General features: G+C 39.4%; 2 protein-coding genes across 3 annotated transcripts in view; both read left to right on the top strand.

Moving 5' to 3' along the window:
• Positions 1-12,349, top strand: part of myo3a (myosin IIIA) — a 101,414-nt gene extending 89,065 nt beyond the window's left edge. For both annotated transcript variants that reach the window (XM_058398604.1, XM_058398611.1), the window contains 12 exons: positions 645-725; positions 1,187-1,392; positions 1,563-1,674; positions 1,773-1,935; positions 3,092-3,178; positions 3,261-3,327; positions 3,416-3,977; positions 5,641-5,788; positions 7,700-7,791; positions 8,270-8,310; positions 9,534-9,836; positions 10,342-12,349. In XM_058398604.1, coding sequence (XP_058254587.1) covers positions 645-725; positions 1,187-1,392; positions 1,563-1,674; positions 1,773-1,935; positions 3,092-3,178; positions 3,261-3,327; positions 3,416-3,977; positions 5,641-5,788; positions 7,700-7,791; positions 8,270-8,310; positions 9,534-9,836; positions 10,342-10,435 — 1,956 coding nt within the window. In that variant the 3' untranslated portion in view covers positions 10,436-12,349. The remainder of the gene's footprint in view (positions 1-644; positions 726-1,186; positions 1,393-1,562; positions 1,675-1,772; positions 1,936-3,091; positions 3,179-3,260; positions 3,328-3,415; positions 3,978-5,640; positions 5,789-7,699; positions 7,792-8,269; positions 8,311-9,533; positions 9,837-10,341) is intronic.
• A 4,534-nt stretch (positions 12,350-16,883) lies between these two features.
• Positions 16,884-19,844, top strand: part of gad2 (glutamate decarboxylase 2) — a 49,249-nt gene continuing 46,288 nt past the window's right edge. Inside the window, exons 1-4 of the mRNA XM_058402699.1 lie at positions 16,884-17,618; positions 18,108-18,170; positions 18,551-18,691; positions 19,837-19,844. The exon at positions 19,837-19,844 is cut by the window's right edge and continues 226 nt beyond it. Of these exons, the coding sequence (XP_058258682.1) occupies positions 17,546-17,618; positions 18,108-18,170; positions 18,551-18,691; positions 19,837-19,844 (285 nt within the window). The 5' untranslated portion in view covers positions 16,884-17,545. The remainder of the gene's footprint in view (positions 17,619-18,107; positions 18,171-18,550; positions 18,692-19,836) is intronic.

Raw genomic sequence — 19,844 nt, 5'->3', positions numbered from 1 at the left:
TTTATTTTCTTTTAGCCTTGATCTATGGCAGAAAGAATGCGAGAGCATTCATTTGCAAGTGCTACGTCATTATCAATGATATATGATATATCGACGCGAATATCTCATCATTTTGTGTTATTTTGGTACTTCAACATTATTTCAGTGTCATTTTTCAGTAAGAATAATTTATTGAATATTAGATTATTATGATGATAATAATTCCCATTCTATTTAATTATAGAGTAATCTAAGAAGTACGACATGCATTAGATCAGACATTAAATAAATAAATAAATAAATAAATAAATAAATAAATAAATAAATAAATAAATAAATGTTCCATAATGACATAGCACTTTGCAGCTTGTTCTTCATCTATATTTTCCATGTACCATATTCCCAGCATTCCCAGCATGTTCAGGACTTTTCCAGCTATCCTCCATCTCTCACAGCTGCTTCTGCCAACATCCAACTAATGTCCATACTAAATCCATCATGTTTAGAAGCACGATTTAGAAACGACGTCCCTCCACTTCACCCTGATAATATTTATCGTTGTCATTAGAACCCTGTTAGATGCTCGTCCTGCCCTTGAATCTATAAATTCTCATTTTCCTTGAATGTGTGTGTGTGTGTGTTTGTGTGTGTGTGTGTGTTCTCAGGGGGAGAATGGTGCCGAAAGCATACATCATCCACGAGAGACCACCAACATGAGGACTCAAACCGTGGCCTCTTACTTCAGAGTGAGCATCAATTATTAATAGTAACTAATATTAGGAATATTCTCATAATGAATTTTAATGAAGTTCGATTAATTAAAGTAAAAAGGCATCAACGTGGAGCTTTTACAGAACAATAATCAACAACGAATACTAAATTCAGTTATTTTTAATCATTATTATAACTATTAATAGATGTAGTTATTTAATTTCTTCAAATTTGGGGGTGGGGGGGATTGTGTTCTATCTTCCCTGTGTGCATCTGAATTCTCCGGTTTCCTCCTCTTGTCCAAATACATGAGTTGTAGGCTGATAAGCATCACTAAATTGTCTGTAGTGTGTGTGTGTGTGTGTGTGTGTGTGTGTGCGCGAGATCATCCGGGGCGTCCTCCACCTTGTGGTATAGACTCCAGGTTCCCCGTGACCCAGTGTAGGATAAACACTACAGAAAGGTGGATTTTAACTTCCACTCTTCTTTCTTTCAGTATTCACTGATGGACCTGCTTTCGAAGATGGTAGCCGGTCAGCCGCACTTCGTCCGCTGTATCAAACCCAATGACGAGCGAGAGGCTCATAAGTTCGACAGGGAGAAGGTGCTGATTCAGCTACGCTATACTGGCATCCTGGAGACGGCGAAGATCCGCAGACAGGGTTACTCTCATCGCATCCCCTTCGATAACTTCATCCAGAGGTTCGTCTGCAGTCTCTGGGAGGCCATGTAACCCTCTGAATCACAGAACAGTCAAACTTTTAAAAGAAATCTTCTAAATATATAAATATAGGTTATTTTATACTGATTACAGGCGTATTGTAGATGAAAATAAGCACCACAAGCGCTATTAAGACTCTTTGTGTTTGTAGATACTACATGCTGGCTTTCCGTCTGAACGAGAAGCCGCCTGTCAGTCCTGAGACGTGTACAACCATTCTGGAGAAAGCCAAGCTGGAAAACTGGGCTATGGGCAAAACTAAGGTAGAGACAAATCATAAACGTTCTGTATAAAGATACAATAGATACCAATTCAAACCCTGGGAGTTTCAGTTAATCATACGTGTGTGTTGTTGTTTCAGGTCTTTCTCAAGTATTATCACGTGGAGCACTTAAACCTAATGATCAGCAAAACCATGGACCGGATCGTGCTGGTGCAGGCGTACGTACGGTGTTGGCTAGCGGTCAGAAGCTACCGGAAAACCTTGGGGACGAGAACTCAGAGTGCCGTAGTCCTGCAGTCAGGTGAAGTCACACGCTAAATACATCTCAGCTGTAAGTTGTCAGAGTCGTGCTTTTCAGAAAATCTCCCAGGAAGAAGAACTGTAAATCAGGTCAAATGGAACACTTTGAGGAACGCTTTTTCTAAAAATGCTGAATTGTCATGAATCAGATCAGATCTAAAGAATATTGTGATAGTCAGCAACGTCGGTCAGCAACGTCGGTCCTGAAGAGCTGATGTCCTGCAGAGTTTAGCTCCAACCCTGAAAAAAACTCACCTGTCTGTAGAATTAGCAATCCCGAAGACACTGATTAGCTTGTTCCTGTGTGTTTGATTAGGGTTGTAGCTAAACTCTGTAGGGCAATGGCTCTCTAGGACCAACATTGCCTACCCCTGCTTTACACAGTGACAATGACATCACCTTTGTGGCACTGTATGTTGTTAAAAATTGGGTGTTTTAATGACTGATGCTTATCACTTTGGTCAGTAAATTTGCTAAAACAGCACGACCTGAGTGATGAGTAGTGAGTAAATGATATATAAGGGCAGTAGTAGCTCAGAGATGGTGGATGGACTATGATGGACTAATGCCTGGATGGTTGTGAGTTCAAATCCTACCACGTGAGCAAGGCTTTTAACCCTCACCTGCTCAGGTAAGATCATGAGCAATAAATAGTTGCTCCACCAAGTGTTGTAAATATCACAGCTTCTTTGCCCCAGGTTCTGGAGTTCACCAGCCCCAAGGTTCCCTTGCAGCTTTTGGCAGGAAGGAATTAGTGCTAAATCTATAATGAACTCAGAAACTACACTTTAGTTCCTCATGAACTTGGTTGCGGTTGTAGAAAGGACATTATAAACAGTTAGATTATTTACTGTCCAGTTTCACACAAATGAGGATGAAGGTCTCTCAAGGTTTCTTTCTTATATCATCTCAGGGAGTTTTTCCTCAGCACCATTGCCTCAGGCTTCTCATTAGAGATAAATGTTAGAATTAATAGTAATTTAAATTTAAACTTTATAATTTTTTCTGTTTCTTTTTTTTCTGTTTCTGTAAAGCTTCTTTGAGACAATGTCCACTGTAAAAACGATATACAAATAAATTTAACTGATCCGTGACCACACTCATTAGAACTCATTATAAATTAGCCCGTGCTTAAAGTGTTCTGTTGTCGTTTTCAGCTTTCAGAGGACACATGGTGAGAAAACAAATGGCTGGTGAAAAAACCAAAGCCAAACATGACGCCTTCATTGTTCAACTTCAAGCAGGTACTGTAAGAACAATATCTCCAATCGTTGCAACTGGCACTAATGTATCACCCTTGTGAACGTTCTCGATCTTTGTGTCTAGTCTGCCGAGGATATCTGGAAAGGACAAAATACAAGGAGTCACTGGAAAAGAACAAAGCTGCTACACAGTGTGTAAACGTTTTTTGGTTGGAATAGAAGTGTTTCACAGAAAATATTACGCTGACATGCTAACACAGCTGTACTATTTTCTTTCAGAGAAGCCACGCAAGAGGAGAAAGAAGAGGTCAAAGAGGATGTTCCGGTTGAGGAGGACAAGTCAGAAGCCCAGGAGGATGGACCAAAAGAGCCTGAGAGTAGTGAAGAAAAGGTTACTGAAACTCCTGATGAACCTGAACCAGGATCCGGAGAAGATTCTGGAACAAACCAGGCCACGACAGACAAAGTAAACTCTGAACAGGAAGGTCAGCTCCAAGGAGAGGAGAAGAAAGAAACATCCACAGATTCCCCAGGTCAAGAAAGTGACTCAATTCCAGATCCATCTGAAGAAGACAAGCCAGCGGAGGCAGGGCAGGTGACGGAAGAAGAGCAAAACACCTCACAGGATCAGAGCGACGGATCTGAGAAGCAGGAGGAACCAGGAGCAGAAGAGAAAACAGAAGAAGAATCTAACACCACTCAGGAAGAACCGGAGAAGGAGAACGAACCAACAGAACCTAAATCTGAGGGACAGAATGGAGAGGAGGAAAAGACAGAAGACGAGAAAAAGGATGAACAAGAACAGAATGACGACAAAAATTTTGAAAGCTTCTCAAAACATGTGAGTGGAAAGGCTGCCTTGTTTTGGGAAGTTTATCCATTGATTAGGGTTTTGTATCGAGAACCAGTTTACATCTAGAAGCCTTTATTATTTCCACAAATACATCACAGCACAGTGGAATTTTTTTCTTTGCATATCCCCAGCTGAGGAACTTGAGGTCAGAGCACAGGGGCAGCTGTGATACAGCACCCCTGGAGCAGAGAGGGTTAAGGCCCTTGCTTAATTGCCCACCTGGAGCTGGGGCTTGAACCTCGATCAACAACCCAGAGCCTTAACCACTTGAACCACCCCTCCTTTACTGATTAAAAGATAACCATGAAAAGAAAAAAGGGAGGCCACTTTGACTTTGACTTCTTTCTTTTCCTCCAACGGCGCAAAAATAAACCAAACACATCCGTAGCTAATCAAAACTGTGCTGATGTAACTGAGGCCAGCGGTAGGCTGGCCTCAAGAGGCGCACTAGCGACTAGCTAGGGGCTGCAGTCTTTAGCCTCCTCTTTAGAGTGCCCACCTCCCATGCTTGGAGCACTTGTGAGTAGGACCCGCGGGGGGATACACTGATATTCAGTATCACTGCACTCATGCTCGTGTGAAATTGTACTTGAGTAACGTTAATATTAGGGGAATTGATCATGTTCACTCTAGATAATTCAAACTATTAATAAGAAACTTGTTGGAAATAAATCTACTGTTAATAATGAGATGAGAAACATCATATATTTAAACTCAGCAGTAAAAGTCATCTGTCTTCTGACCTTTTTTACACAATGTGAGTCTTTTTTTTTCTTTAAAAAATGAAGAATTCAGCTTGTCATCAGTAAAAAAAAATGTCTGCTCTGAAAACAGAGATTGTTTGAAAATCTTTAAATGGCCTTAGTTTGGTCATGTGTAAGGATTTGCAGCCTGCCTCATATATATATGCAAATGAATGTGGTCTTTTTGTCCATATATGGAAATAAGAGCAGCTCTGAGTGCACCTGTGACCATATATGGAAGTAGAACAAACAGGAAGCTGTCGGTATACATACAGTGTAAGCACCTGCATATTTTAGCAGATAGATGGCTAATTTAACACTTATTTACCTACAGTGACCTAATAGTTCGTCATGGGCCCTTGGTTGCGGTTGTACAAAGGATGTTATTTAGTTACATTATTTACTGTCCAGTGTCACCCAAATGAGGATGAGGTTCCCTTCTGAGCCTGGTTCCTCTCAAGGTTTCTCCCTCATATCATTACAGGGAGTTTTTCCTTGCAACCATCACCTCAGGCTTCTCATTAGGGATAAAATAGGGATTAAAAAGTAACTTTCATTTTATATATATATATATATATATATATATATATATATATATATATATATATATATATATATATATATATATATATATATACAATTGATACAATGTAAAAGGCAGTATATAAGTAAATTGAATTGAATTGAATTGAATTTGAAACTTTTTAAATTAACACTAGTACAAGTTTGTAATCTTCTAAGACAACATGGCAAGAAATCCAGAAAGATTTGTCCAGAACAATACCAAACTGACCATTTTGTCTCCACGTCCCTGGAGAGCCAGCGGAGTAAACGGCGTCAGCTTTTATGACACGTGGCCCAGTTTCTTTTTGGCAGCCATGACATTTTTTCTTTGTCTTCCTGTCCAGATAAGCAGTGTCTCTCAGGACTTCCTGATGCTACAACAGAAGCTGAATCAGATCATAATGGCTCATCAGATCGACCCCACCAGTAACGGCATGTTTACACGAGGACTGGTCATGAACGGTTCTCACGGGACCGATCAGCAGCATTCAGGTATCTCACTTATCATTAATACAACAGTTTTCTAAGACAAAAAGCCTGATAAATATACATCAGTACAGTCAACATCACAATCAGTGCCTGGATTTTGCCATAAACACGATTCAACCTCCAGCAAGAGTCTTTTATTTCCTCCGTTGGGTTGGAGTTTGAGTGACTTTCCCGCCGCAGATGGTATCAGGGAATGAAAGTCCTTTTCTTCCATCACCATGCCTGATTGTCTGCAACCCAGGAGATGTCAAGCTCTGAAACAGGAGCGGAGGTTCTCGACACGCTGTGTCATCAGAAAATTCGCTGTTGTGAACTGGATTTCATCAGACGATACCTGTAATTGCTTTGAGGAGATGTGAGAGGAAAGAAAGAAGGAAAGAAAAGGAACGTGCTTTAACGGTGTTCAGTCCGGAGCTGAAGAATCTGTTATCTCCGAGAGAGGAATAGAAAAGATTATTAGAAGGATATTTTCATGTGAATGTTAACATATCACTTTCTTTTTCCTCCTAGATGCGATGTTATTTCCTCCTGTTTTTATTGTGTCCATATTGATGATTGAGTGTCTTTGTCATGTCTTACTCCACAGTGGAGGATTTGTCATGTTTCAGAAGGATTTCTGTTTTTCCCTAGACTTTTAGGGGTGATATATTCATAGAAAAGACCCAAAAGGTTATTTTTTTCCACACAAATGTTTCTATCTTCAAAGTAAATGTTGAAATCAAACCCATTTCTACTCTCCGAGATGTTCTCCAAGTGCTTGTTCATCTAAAAAGCAGCTCAGATTTCATCTTCAACCAGTAAAATTCTGTGTAAGGTTCTCCAACAGAGGGAAAAACACACGAATAAAACACACTGGAAGCTAAACAGACTCGTTTTAGATCAGTTATTTGGCCTTTATTTGTCACATCTACATTACTGCACAGTGAAATTCTTTCTTCACATATCCCATCCTTGGGGGTTGGGGTCAGAGTGCATGATGCAGCACGTCTGAAGCAGGGTGGGTTAGGGGCCTTGCTCAAGGGCCCAATGATGGCACCATGGTGGTGCTGGGGCTTGAAACCCCAATCTTTCGGTCAGCGACCTAGAGCCTTATCCATTTGAGCTACCACTGCCCCAGACTCACAGCATTCATTTATTTACACTGAATGAAAACATCCCATAAGTTCGGTTCCACATGTGTATTGGTAAAAAAATTTAAAGATATGACACACAGGCAGATCAAATCGTATATCCTATAATTATGATAGATGATTTGTAAGATGATTTGAAAGTGTGAATCTTTTCATTAGTTGAAAATTGGATCATTTCATAGATCCCAGGCGTAAAAAAATGTCTGTCCTAATATTTAGGATTAATACACACACACACACACACACACACTCATAATCAAACTTGATTATTGTTGCTGATTCGAGTGGCCTTTTGAATATCAATCACATTTCTCTTTCTACAAAGGTCATTGAATGCTAATCATATTTCATGAGAAACACTTTGTGCCAATTACGCCTAGCGTTAATACGAACGCTTTAATTCGGCTTGGGTCCTCCGAGCGATGGAGAATTACTGATGACCTTTCGGTGGGCCTGTTCTAAACTTCCTCCTCCTGCTGAAAGCTGACAGCGCTGATTAATCACTTTAACGCTAGCACAGGCTACACCTACGCTAAGATAACGAATCAAAGGGTTCATATCCGATATCCTTCATCTCACGTACCTCAGGAAGGTTTGGTGTTGACGCGTGTACTTTTATCGGTTCGGGTTCTCACTGTGTAATAGTTCAGCAAGAAGTTGTGTAAGTTTGTGTTAGAATGAAAGAGATTTTACATTATTATGATGATTGTTGTTATTGTGTATCAGTGTACAAGACACACACACACACACACACACAATAACGTCTCGTCTCCGTCCCCCGCAGCCGCTACGCAGCAGACACGTGTGTCTCGCAGAAACACCAAACCAAAGACTCTGAACACTCCGGAAGACTCGACCTACTACAACCTCCTCCACGTGAGTCCGTTTTCATGCAGTCAACCATAGCCATGTTCAGACTCCACTTCCTCTTTCACTTACTTTTTCACTTCCACTTCCTCCTCCACTTTCACCTCCTCTTCGTCTTCCACTTCCTCTTCAGCTTCTTTTTCCAATTCCTCTTCCGGTGTGTTCAGCTCATGAGGTTGCTCTCTCTCTCTCTCTCTCTCTCTCTCTCGCTCTCTCTCTCTCTCTCTCTCTCGCTCTCTCTCCCCCTCTCTCTCTCTCTCGCTCTCTCTCTCTCTCTCACTCTCTCTCTCTCTCCCTCTCTCTCTTGCTCTCTCTCTCTCTCTCGTCACATTTGTTACTGCAGCGATCCACTTCCTCTTCCACTTTCACTTCTTCCGCTTCCTCTTCCACTTTCACTTCTTCCGCTTCCTCTTCCACTTTCTCTTCCACTTCCTGTGTGTTAAGCTTATGAGGATGTTCTCTCTCTCTTGTCACGTTTTTTCCACAGCGATCGGTCCAGGATGATAAGAAGAGGTCGAGGAAGCAGAGGTGAGAGAGTTACACTTGTTATTTAACTGCTCTCTCAGGACTCTTTGTCATTTGTCTCATGTTTGTGAACGTGTGTGTTTGTGAGAAAGGTCTGTGTGTGTATTTGTGAGGGTGTTCTGTGTGTGTGTGTGTGTGTGTGTGTGACCATGTGTGTGTGTGTGACCATGTGTGTGTGTGTTTGTAAGGGTGTTTTGTGTGTGTAAGTATGTGCGTTTGTAAAGGTGTTCTGTGTGTATCTATGAGGGGGTTTTGTGTGTGTACATGTGTACGTGTGTGTACGTGTGTACGTGTGTGTACGTGTGTATACATGTGTACGTTTGTGTACGTGTGTATGTTTGTGTACATGTGTACGTGTGTGTACGTGTGTACGTGTGTACACACTCGAGTAAAAACAGACTCTGGAGACATCAGGTGCAGTGATTTACAGATGGAGACAGACAGCAGTAGTGTACATGCATCATTAGGAGTGAGAAGGTCGAAATGAGAGACACCAACCAAGATCACAGTCTGAGAGAGAGAGAGAGAAAGAGAGACCAACCAAAATCACAGTCTGAGAGAGAGAGAGAGAGAAAGAGAGACCAACCAAGATCACAGTCTGAGAGAGAGAGAGAGAGAGACAGAGAGAGAAAGAGAGACCAACAAAGATCACAGTCTGAAAGGGAGAGAGAGAGAGAGAGAGTCCTGCACTTCCAGTCAGAGATGCCCTTTCAAATCAAATGCAGTTAAGCAAGATGGCCGACAGTGTAAAGAGAAAAACAATGTCATTGTGCACATCATGGGGTGTGTGTGTGTGTGTTTGTGTGTAACCTGGTGCACTGGAGACACACAGAGAAATTTAAAGACGTTCTCCCAGTGAAATAAGAGAGTTTGAGAAACCCGCTGAAGGAAAACTGATGATGGCGTCCATCACTGGACGAAGACAGGCAATGAATCTGATCAGCTCCAGGAGGCCGAGGAGTCCGAAACCTGCCCTGAGAGACCTAATTACAGCTAGACAAGCTGCAGAACTCTCTAGAAGCTCAAACTTTCCCTGAATACCCTCAGCAGCCTCTCGGGTTTAGTTAATAAGATTAAAAAAGTCTTCCTCATCTGACTGATGCTATAGTTCTGAGAATCACATGAAAAAAAATAGAAAGCATTTATAGAAGACGACGTGTCTTGTCACGTCATGTCATGTGACATCGTGATTGACTCTAGTGCATTTCTTCCTCTCTGATCTCCAGCACTAAGAAGCTGTTAGACACTGATGATCAGTATTACCAGAGTCTGAACAGCAACAAATCGTCTGGAGATACGGAGACACCAGCACCACCAGCGCCACCAGCACCACCAGTGCCACCAGCGGCACCAGCACCACCAGCGCCACCAGCACCACCAGCGGCACCAGCACCACCAGCGGCACCGGGGACACCTGAGGCACCAGCACCACCAGTGGCACCGGGGACACCTGAGGCACCGGAGGCACCAGAGTCTCTGGAGTCTGAGATCCCTGCATCTGACACGCCAGAATCTCCCACCCAGGAAAAGTGAGTGGTCAGAAACTCCAGACTGCACCTATATATACTTTATACAACCAGTCTATAATGTTCTATTGATATAGTTGTTCTTTCTGAGGTTGCCAGATTTTAAAAAAATGCACCGTTCATGTTTTGTTAATGTAACTTGAAAGAAAAGGAGAAGTAAAACAGGTACAATGAAAAGACTAATCTGATGAGAAATGTGTCTCACACACACACACACACAGTTCAAGATGTGTTCAACTGGGCGTGCGTAACTTTTAATCCACTATTCATCCTGTAGTCTATATTAAACCCTCTCTCATGCGCAGCCTTAACTCTGACCTTGTGAGTCTCGCCAGACGAAGCGTATTCTGTGTAAAATATTCCGAGACAGTGATGTATGGCTGAAGCTTGAGATGATAAAGTTGTATAAAGACAAACAGCTCCATTACACACAGGCTCTCTTTCTATTCCTGCTTCATATCCTCCATGCCATTTATAGCTTCATCTGCTCTCTGCACTCTCTTTCCAGTGAGCCGTCTATGGAAGACGTGGAAAACCCTTACGACTACAGGAAGCTGCTGAGGAAGACCTCTATGAGAGGAAGGCTTCTCGAACAAAGCTAGACTTTGTTGTTTTGGGATTTATGTAAATATGTATGATACAGATGTTTGTGGAGCCATGTCGGATTTATATTTATATATTTTTATATTTATATTTATTACAGGGTTCAATACGTGAAATAAACGTTAATGGAAATGCACTAAGAAGATTTTATTCATGAGTGAATTATTAGCGCTACTTTAAAGAGCATCTCAGGATAAATTAATGTGTATGTAGCTAAATAACACGGTTTACATTCTAAAGGTTCTTCACCGACTGGCTCTCGAGTCCTCCTGCACTGTGTGTGCACTTTATGTTCTCTCTTCTGCACTTAATTGCTTCGTTTCTTGTGGAATATTCTTACAAAAATATTCTTGGTGCCAATATTTATGCTTTGGGTGTAGCTTTTACCATTTACAATCCTTTGTATCCCAAGCCGGTGATGATATGGGAGAACTACGTTCTTTGCTTTCTCAGCTAAATCAGAAGTCAGAATAAAAATCAGCCGATTCATCGAAAGGGAAAGGACACGGGATGTAAAATGTGTGCTTGGTTACTTTCCCTTTGGGTCAAGATTATAAGCAAACATCGATCTTCTGAGCTTAGTGAAAGCAAGAAGGCGGGGCTATGATGTTTTTTTAACTAGTTGATTGCTAAAAAAATGGAGGTACTGCTTGTTATGAAATACCGGCTTTACTGAACTGTCTGTTTTCCTCATGTTGTTTGACTACAATGTTGTTAGCTAGTAAGCTAGCTAATTTTACCTCGCACCAGGACTGCCTCATTTTGTATCGCAGCTGAGGAAAACTCCTGCAATGATAACACTGAAATCTGTCCACTGTGTGCAAAATGGAGGGGTGGTTTTTATTATTATTATTATTTTTAATAAGAGACAAATTAAAACTATTTTCATTTCTGTGTAATAAAACAGCTCAGCGGTTTGTGATGTGGGTCACTCTTTCAGTATATGGACTGCATCATTTTAATTTCTTAGCTTAAATATCTTTGGTTCCTTCCACTGACCCACTGTTGGAAGCTGTTGTATGTAGATTACAGCTCAGCCTTCAATACTATAGTCCCACACAGCTTGGCCTCCAAGCTCAGGACGCTCAGACTGAACATCCCCCTTTATAAAATCCTGGGCTTCCTCTCAAGTGGACACCAGGTAGTGAGATTGGGCTGGTTCACTTCCAACACCATCACCCTGAACTCTGGATCCACACAAAGCTGTGAACCCAGCTCATTACTTCGTCCCATTCCAGCTCCACTTCAATCATCAAGTTCTCTGATAACACAGATCCTATGGTGGACAAACTAGCAGCTTGGTGCCAACAGTCTCTTTCTAAATGCCAGCAAAACTAAGGAACTGGATGTTGACTTCAGGAAGACTCAGCCTTAGAGCTACACCCCACTCCAGACTGTGGAGAGAGAGTGCACAGCTTCAGGTACCTTGGTGTACACATCTCTGAGAACCTGGCCTGAACCCATCACACCTATTCTCAGATGAACAAATCCAGATAATGGTTGAGACTGCTGAGGAAATCCAGGGTCTCCTGAGTGATCCTGAAAACATTATACTGGAGCTAGAGAGCATTTACGGAACATGGTATGGAAACCGCAGAAATCATTAAGGACTTCACCCACAACGCTAACTTCTGGAGTATGATGGCTAAATCTGAGATGTTCAAGAGGCGCTTCTTCCCTCAGGACATTAGATTTATCAAAACAGACGCCATAAAGACTCATCACTTCATGGAAACTCTGCACACGGCACTTTTTACTCTGGTTGCGTGTAACATATCTGCATTTCAATATTCTATTTCCTACATACTATTTATTATTTCCTATCATTTCTATCCATTTCTTATTTTTTATTATTTTTATTTTATAAGGAGGAGCAGGTCTGCTCATTTCACTGTAAGCTGTGTATAACTGTAAGGTGACAAATAAAATCTTGAATCTCTTGAATATTTGTTCAGACTAGTATTGGGTTTGAGTATTCGATCTTTATTCTGAAGTTCAGATCCACAAAAATATTACGATACAATCAGCTAACTTGATCATTAGACTAGTTTGGACGTCATTTGGACAATCTGGCAACCCATCTAAATGTTCTTCAGGATAAAATCCCAACCTGTGAGAGCAGCTTGATGGGGAACTCTGTTCATTAGAACATCGTTAATCCAGGACTTTCTCTTTATAAATTCAGACTGGTCAAGACAAAATCTCTACCAGGATTAGCAAAGATCTCGTGTCGGATAGTGGTGGAGAAAACGATCATAAGCTATGCATATATTTATTTATCTTTATTAAAGTAAGCACTTCAATAATAAACATAATAAAACCATGAGAACTATCGAGATGCCGCATGGCCAGGTTACATTCAGGGTTGATTCTGTCATCATGTCAGAAATACAGAACACAAAACAATACAAATAGATTGTTTTTGCAACACAGGGTTTGTTGTTCTTTGGTATTGACCATCAAATTGTCCAGGTATGATTCTCCTTCTTGCTTTCTTTTTCCATTTTCCTTGTGATTTCATACATATTTATTTCACATCAGAAAACATTAGAGTGGGAGACAATTCTGACAGAAAATCTTGTAATATCAAATGCAATGGATATTGATATTGATAACCATTCTAGCTTCAGTGGAATTATTCCTAAGGGACTTATTATGCTTAAAAACTTGGTATAATGGATGAAATAATAAGAATAGAAACTGAAAAATCTCTCAAATTTCCATCATACTCTAAGCAATAACACACTAAGCTATAGACTAGTTAATTATCTAGTGAATTGTTACAGTAATCCTTGTGATGAGCAGCTTTGTTTGTTAATCCAATATCATTAACCAGGGTTGCCAGATTTCAGCAAAATGTTTCTTTACCCCAACTACATCTTACATTTAACACAAAAGACCTGACGCTCGTCCAACAGAATTTGAGAACTGGATAAAAGAGACATAGTTTTTATTTTTTCGTCTTCATTGTCTTTTCATTGGAAACGATATCACTGTGGTGTACACGCATTCCTGATGTACAGATATCATCTATACCATAACTGGTTGTGTACATAATAGACAAAAGTTCTACTCTGGTTGTTTGCTGTGAAACAAGCATCATGAACATGTTCATCTTTGTGGCCACTGAGTTTTAGTTTCTAAATTAAAGGCAGTTTGATGTATATACACAGCTCTGGAAAAAAATAAAATAAGAGACCACTGTCCAATCTCCAGATGTGAACCCTAATGAAAACCTCTGGAATGTCATCAAGAGGAAGATGGATGGTCACAAACCATCAAGCAAAGCTGAGCTGTTTGCTTTTGTTTGCAAAAAGAGTGGTATAAAGTTCGCCAGCAGCAATGTGAGAAACTGGTGGAGAGCATGGAGCCAAAACACATTCAGATCGGGGTTATTCCACCAAATACTGATCTCTTAATGTTATTTAGCCAAAGCATTAACACAATTTGTTTACAAATTATTTGCATTTAGTTTTATTTGAGTTATTAAAGCTCTGCAAATATACTGCATGATCTTGGGTTATTTTGATGTGTTGTCATTTCCTTTAAATATACACTCTAAATGACAATATTTATATTTTGAATTTAGGAGAAATATTGTCAGTATAAACCTGGGAAGTCTGTTATTAAAGTTACACATGAAGTGCAATCACTTCTGTAAGGATAATAGGGTCTGCCAAATCTCATAAATGTAAATATAAATGTCCTGAGTACAGATCCTCCACTGAGCATGGGGCAGCATGAATCTTGCCCCAAAGTCTGTATTATTTTGACCACTAGATGCATTAATAACTTTATGGAGCTAAAGGGTGCAGTGAGTGGGTGGGATGTGGTAGCTTAATGGTTAAGGCGTTAATACTGATAGGAAATTTGAGTCCCAGGTCCACCAAGTTGCCACTGCTGTCCCCTGAGCAGGGCCCTTAACCCTCAGTTGCTCAGTTTTATAAAATGAGATCAAATGTAAATTGTTCTGGATAAGGAGGTAATTGTGTTAATGGCTGTGAAAAGTTTCACAAGTTCTCCTCTTGTTTATTAGTTTTTGGGACACGCCTCCAAATCATTGAGTTCAGGTGTTGTTTTTCAGGGGTTGGCTTTGACCCCTTAGTTCCAGTGAAAGGAACTCTTAATGCTTAATTGCATGGACAATTTCATGCTTTGTGGGAACAGTTTGGGGATGACGCCTTCCTGTTCCAACATGACTGCACACCAGTGCACAAAGCAAGGTCCATAATGACATGGATGAGTGAGTTTGGTGTGGAGGAACTTGACTGACCTGCACAGAGTCCTGACCTCAACCCCATAGAACACCTTTGGGATGAATTAGAGTGGAGACTGTGAGCCAGACCTTCTCGTCCAACATCAGTGCCTGACCTCACAAATGTGCTTCTAGAGGAATGGTAAGAAATTCCCATAAACACACTCCTAAAACTTGTGAAAAGCCTTCCCTGAAGAGTTGAAGCTGTTAAAGCTGCAAAGGGCGGGGCAACTCTATATTACGTTCACGTGCATGTAAAGGCAGACGTCCCAAAACTTTTGGCAATATAGTGTAGGTTTCCTCAGGGTTCTCCAGTTTCCTCATTCTCCTAAACACATGCCAGTAGGTGGATTTCAAACTTGTCCTAAATGTGTGTCCATGGTGTCTGTGATGGACTCTTACAGGGTGTAGTCCCACCTCACGCCCAGTGTTCCTAGAATTCAATTCAATTTTAATATTATTCAATATTTTATATTCATTTTCAAATTTACTTGAAAAAAACACTTCCACAAGCATTAGAGAAATATATGAATTCAGGATTTAAATTGGAAACAGATATTTTTATTACTAATGAGCAAGTCAGAGGTGATAGGGGCTGAGAAGGAAACTTTGAGAGAAACCAGACTCCAAAGGCCATCCATCCTCATCTAGGTGACACCGTATAGTGGGCCCTTCTGTCATTCGTCTGCAGTATATAGTCAAAAAGACTCCAGATCCATCCTTGCCATAAGAATATTTTTTGCTTTTTGTTTTTTTCTCCGGAGTCTTTCTGAACTCATCTGAAGAAAACAATACAAAGGACAGATGAAATGATTTCTTTGTTTGTGCAGAGTAGACCTGGATCGATAAAATGCCTAAATGGGATGTTTAAAAATGTCTTTTTACTCCATGTGTAGTCTACATGACAGCTGATAGGACACATCTTCACTTGAATCTGTTAACGCATTATAATTAAATCATTCATACAGCAAACAGAAAAATCACGGCAATGTTCTTGTTCTGTCAAGGTCGAACGTGTTAGTGTTTAGAAATCCGCATCGCGCCAAACACACACGCACGCACGCGCGCGCGCACACACACGCTTCCACGCAGTGACGGAAAGCCGACAAGGGCAAGTCGAGAGCGTTATTGTACCAAGAGATATTGACTGACCCAGTGGTCCAAACAAAATAGATCAGTATCATGCAACGAGTGTAAAAGAATCATTTAGGAATCCCAGAGCATGCTTTTAGATACCATCAGCTATATTCTGCTCATTTGAATTCATATGTTTTTATGCTTTAAATCGGATGAGAGCGAGGAGACAGCCAAGAGCATTTCATCTCACACGGCTGTGAGGTGAAGCTTTCACAGTCCAAGAAATCAATCTCCAGGAAATTAAACAGGAAAATACCCCCCCCCATCCTGAACTGCTTTATTCAACACCGAAAAAAAATTAAATAATTAAATGAAATAAATAATTCAATTAAAACGCGCGCACATTTTTTGCACGTATTTATTCCTTTTTAATATAAACACCAATTTTACACGATTTTTAGTCAAATTTGGGCTACAGTTAATTCATTAGTCTAAGCACAACCTTCTTCATCTTGTATATATTTATATAAAAAAAAGTATATTATAAAATACAATAACCGCAATGTACATTTTAAAAAAAGAAGAATAAACAGCGAATAAATAAGAATGCACAGAAATGGAATTTAACATATTCTGATTTACTGTAAATAAATAATAAATAAATAAATAATATTTTAGGTTTTACGTTTGCGTTTTTATATGCGTCATTACAAAGAAATCTGAACATTTTGCTTACAAATGTTATTTTATTATTTTATTTATTTTACCAATAAAATCTTTTAATTATTGATGCAGAAATTTGAAGGAGAGCGCATTACGCGATGCAGAGATATGAAACATATCTTTATATCTTAAAAAATTATACCTGTATCTCTACAACTCTATCTCCAGATGCTCTGAGAACAATGATGCTAAATTGAGAATTACGCTCAGAGAAAGAGAGAGAGAAAGAAAGAGAGAGAGAGAGAGAGAGAGAGAGATTTTCGTTGTAAATAAATAAATAAAAGCATAAATAAAAGTTCCAGCGTGCACGACCCAGGTTTTTTTTTTGTCTTGTGGCTCTCGCGCGACGCCCAAACCCGATAAAAAACTGGCTCGTGACGACGCGCCTCGCGCTGGAATCTCCATGGTGACGTGACACTGGCGTGCTGCGTCGTCTCACCAGCAGCAGCAGCGTTGCGCCGTTAACGTTAACGAACCGGTACCGGCAGTGGCGACGTCGGCGCGCGCGGTGGCGGCTGTGCTGGTGATGGTGTTGATGGTGTTGATGGTGATGATGGCGTCACCTCCACCTCTCGCCTCCTGATTTCCTTCTCAAGACGGATTACGAAATTGCGTCAGAGAGAATTATACACGAAGTCGTGCTGATTGTATATTTTGCGCTTGACATCAAATAGGAGAGAGAGAGAGAGAGAGAGAGAGAGAGAGAGAGGGAGAGAGAGAGAGAGAGAGAGAGAGCGAGAGCGAGAGAGAGAGCGCATCCATCCGGGCGCGCGGTAAATGTGGCCCCTTACAGTCGGAGAGAGGAGAGGACACACTGGGTGAAGGATCCACTGAAAACCCGACGCTATCGAAACCCGCTTTTTTATTTTTTTATTTTTTTATTTTTGTTTTTTTTATTTTTATATTTCTTTTTTTTTCACCCGTCCTGAGGATCTTTCTCTCCCGGTCTGGATGGCTGCTGCGCGTCTCCGAACGTCTTAGTGAGTAAAAATAACAACAACAACAACAACGCTGGAGATATAACAGAAATTATTTTATTAATATTTTTTGCGCCATGGCTTCGCACGGTTTTTGGTCACTGGGCGCAGAAAACGGAGGAGAGAGCGGCGGCCAAAGCCCGATCACGGGTAAGGACACGGAGGGTAACGGTGCTACATGAAGAAGTAGAGTGGTCATGTTAATGCAGGAGGAAATCTTTATCATCATCATCATCATCATCATCATTATCATCATCATCATCATCATGCGCTGAAATGTGAGGCGCAAGCGGACTAATAATAATAATAATAATAATAATAATAATAATAATAATAATAATAATAATAATAATAATAATAATAATAATAATAATAGATCTGAGATCGGTGGTATATGTAAATGTTATAAAAGCCATCAGTGATATTTATTGTATTATAGGAAATATAATCAATTATATGAAACGATCAAATATAATTGTAGGAAATTTTTAACGCGCAACATTTCAGGCGCATTTTCATCACACACCTTTATTTAACAATAATACAAATGAAACGAGTTTTAAACACACTGACTAAATGACCTTTAAAAAATTCAGAGGTGTGTGTGTGTGTGTGTGTGTGTGTGTGTAAATGTCACAGCCAGGGCTTGGTGCCAAGCGGCGGCCCAGAAATTCACCGGAGGCATCGGATCCAAATTATGTGGTGGGTTCTATTTAATAGGAATATATACATTTGTATTTTTAGAATATTTAGAATATACACCTAAATTATTTTTTTTATTGACATTATTATTTTTATTGCACGCATTCTGTAGATTTATAACGCGTGTCCGATCGTGTACTATTCTGGGAATTATATAAAAAATAATAATTTTTCGGCTTTATCACAGAAATCTGGGCTTCATTTATTTGCGTATTATTATTTAAAAAAATTCACTTCAGTGAGGTAAATTAATTTAAATGAAAAATAAACCCGAGAGAGAGAGAGAGAGAGAGAGAGAGAGAGAAAGAGAGCGGATTCTGTCTAAATGGTGCATTCGTGTTGTTATTATTCTCATTATTGTTGATATTTTGCACTGGAAGCTCTGTTGAATGTTGGAGAAGTGGAGAAAAGCGGTGATGGTGCTGAGAAGCGAGACGCGGAGAGCTGCAACTGCAACTGCAGCACCAAACCATGCAACTGCTCCAAAACTAACCTGGGCTTCTCCGAGCTCTACTCTACAGGTACACACACACACACACACACACACACGCACACACACACAGTTCTAGCTTTCACATTTCACATCACATCACGCACGGAATAATCTTTTGTTCCCGCAAATAAAACATAAAATATTCATTTTAAGATAACAAACAGAATTATAAACGCGTTTTTGTTCGATCTCGGTTTAAAATAAATACATTATTAATTAAAGTTACATTTTCGGAAATGTTTTCGTTAAAAAAAAACAAAAAAAAAACATCATTAAAATGAATTATGTAAATGTCGGCTATTAGTTCTTTATTTTATTTTTTTCATTGGAATTTTAGACACTGATATTAATTAGGAAAGTCACTCCATATCTATCTATCTATCTATCTATCTATCTATCTATCTATCTATCTATCTATCTATCTATCGGTTTATTTATTTATGTTGAAATAATTTATATCGTATATATCGTATATATATTTCTATTTTTCAAAAGAATAATTTCTATTTGTATTATAGGGTTTGTTGTTATATATATATATATATATATATATATATATATATATATATATATATATATATATATATATATATATATATATATATAATAAGATAATACAATTAAAATAATTAATGTAAAAAATAATTTCTATGGATTTTTATGGATTTTGTTTTCTTTAATTTCTTTATTTTATTTATTTATTTATTTATTTTATTTTGCCGATTTTATTTGGTCATATTCATATTATGGCTGTATTTTGATTTCTTTTATTATTTTTTTAAATCACAATCCGATTTAAAATAAATTATAATCCAAGGACTGCAATGATGCACGTGCATGATGTTATTATAAATATATTGTGCATAACAATGACTCTTTGTGTCATTTTAAGTAGAAAATAAAATAAAATAGCTCGTGCTCTCCGGCTATTTTTTACTTTGAAGAAAAACATCCTTTGTGTCTTCTTGCTGTCAGAAGCGTGTAAGAAGCTCTGACCTTCAGCTTTCCTCCTCAAGGTTAAACGGAAAATTCCTCCTCGGAAATGGATACGTTTCCGCGTGTCACGCCTGTCCCCGTGCTGCAGTTTTAATTTTAATATGGTTTTATTACAATTATAAATATTATTATTATTATTATTATTATTATTAATACTGTTCATTTCACCCCCCGCAGACCTTCTC

This window comes from Hemibagrus wyckioides, linkage group LG01 (genome assembly GCF_019097595.1).
Source record: "Hemibagrus wyckioides isolate EC202008001 linkage group LG01, SWU_Hwy_1.0, whole genome shotgun sequence".
In the NCBI taxonomy this organism is placed as follows: domain Eukaryota; kingdom Metazoa; phylum Chordata; class Actinopteri; order Siluriformes; family Bagridae; genus Hemibagrus; species Hemibagrus wyckioides.
The sequence above is the reverse complement of the archived record's forward strand: the minus strand, read 5'-3'. Positions and strand labels throughout refer to the sequence as shown.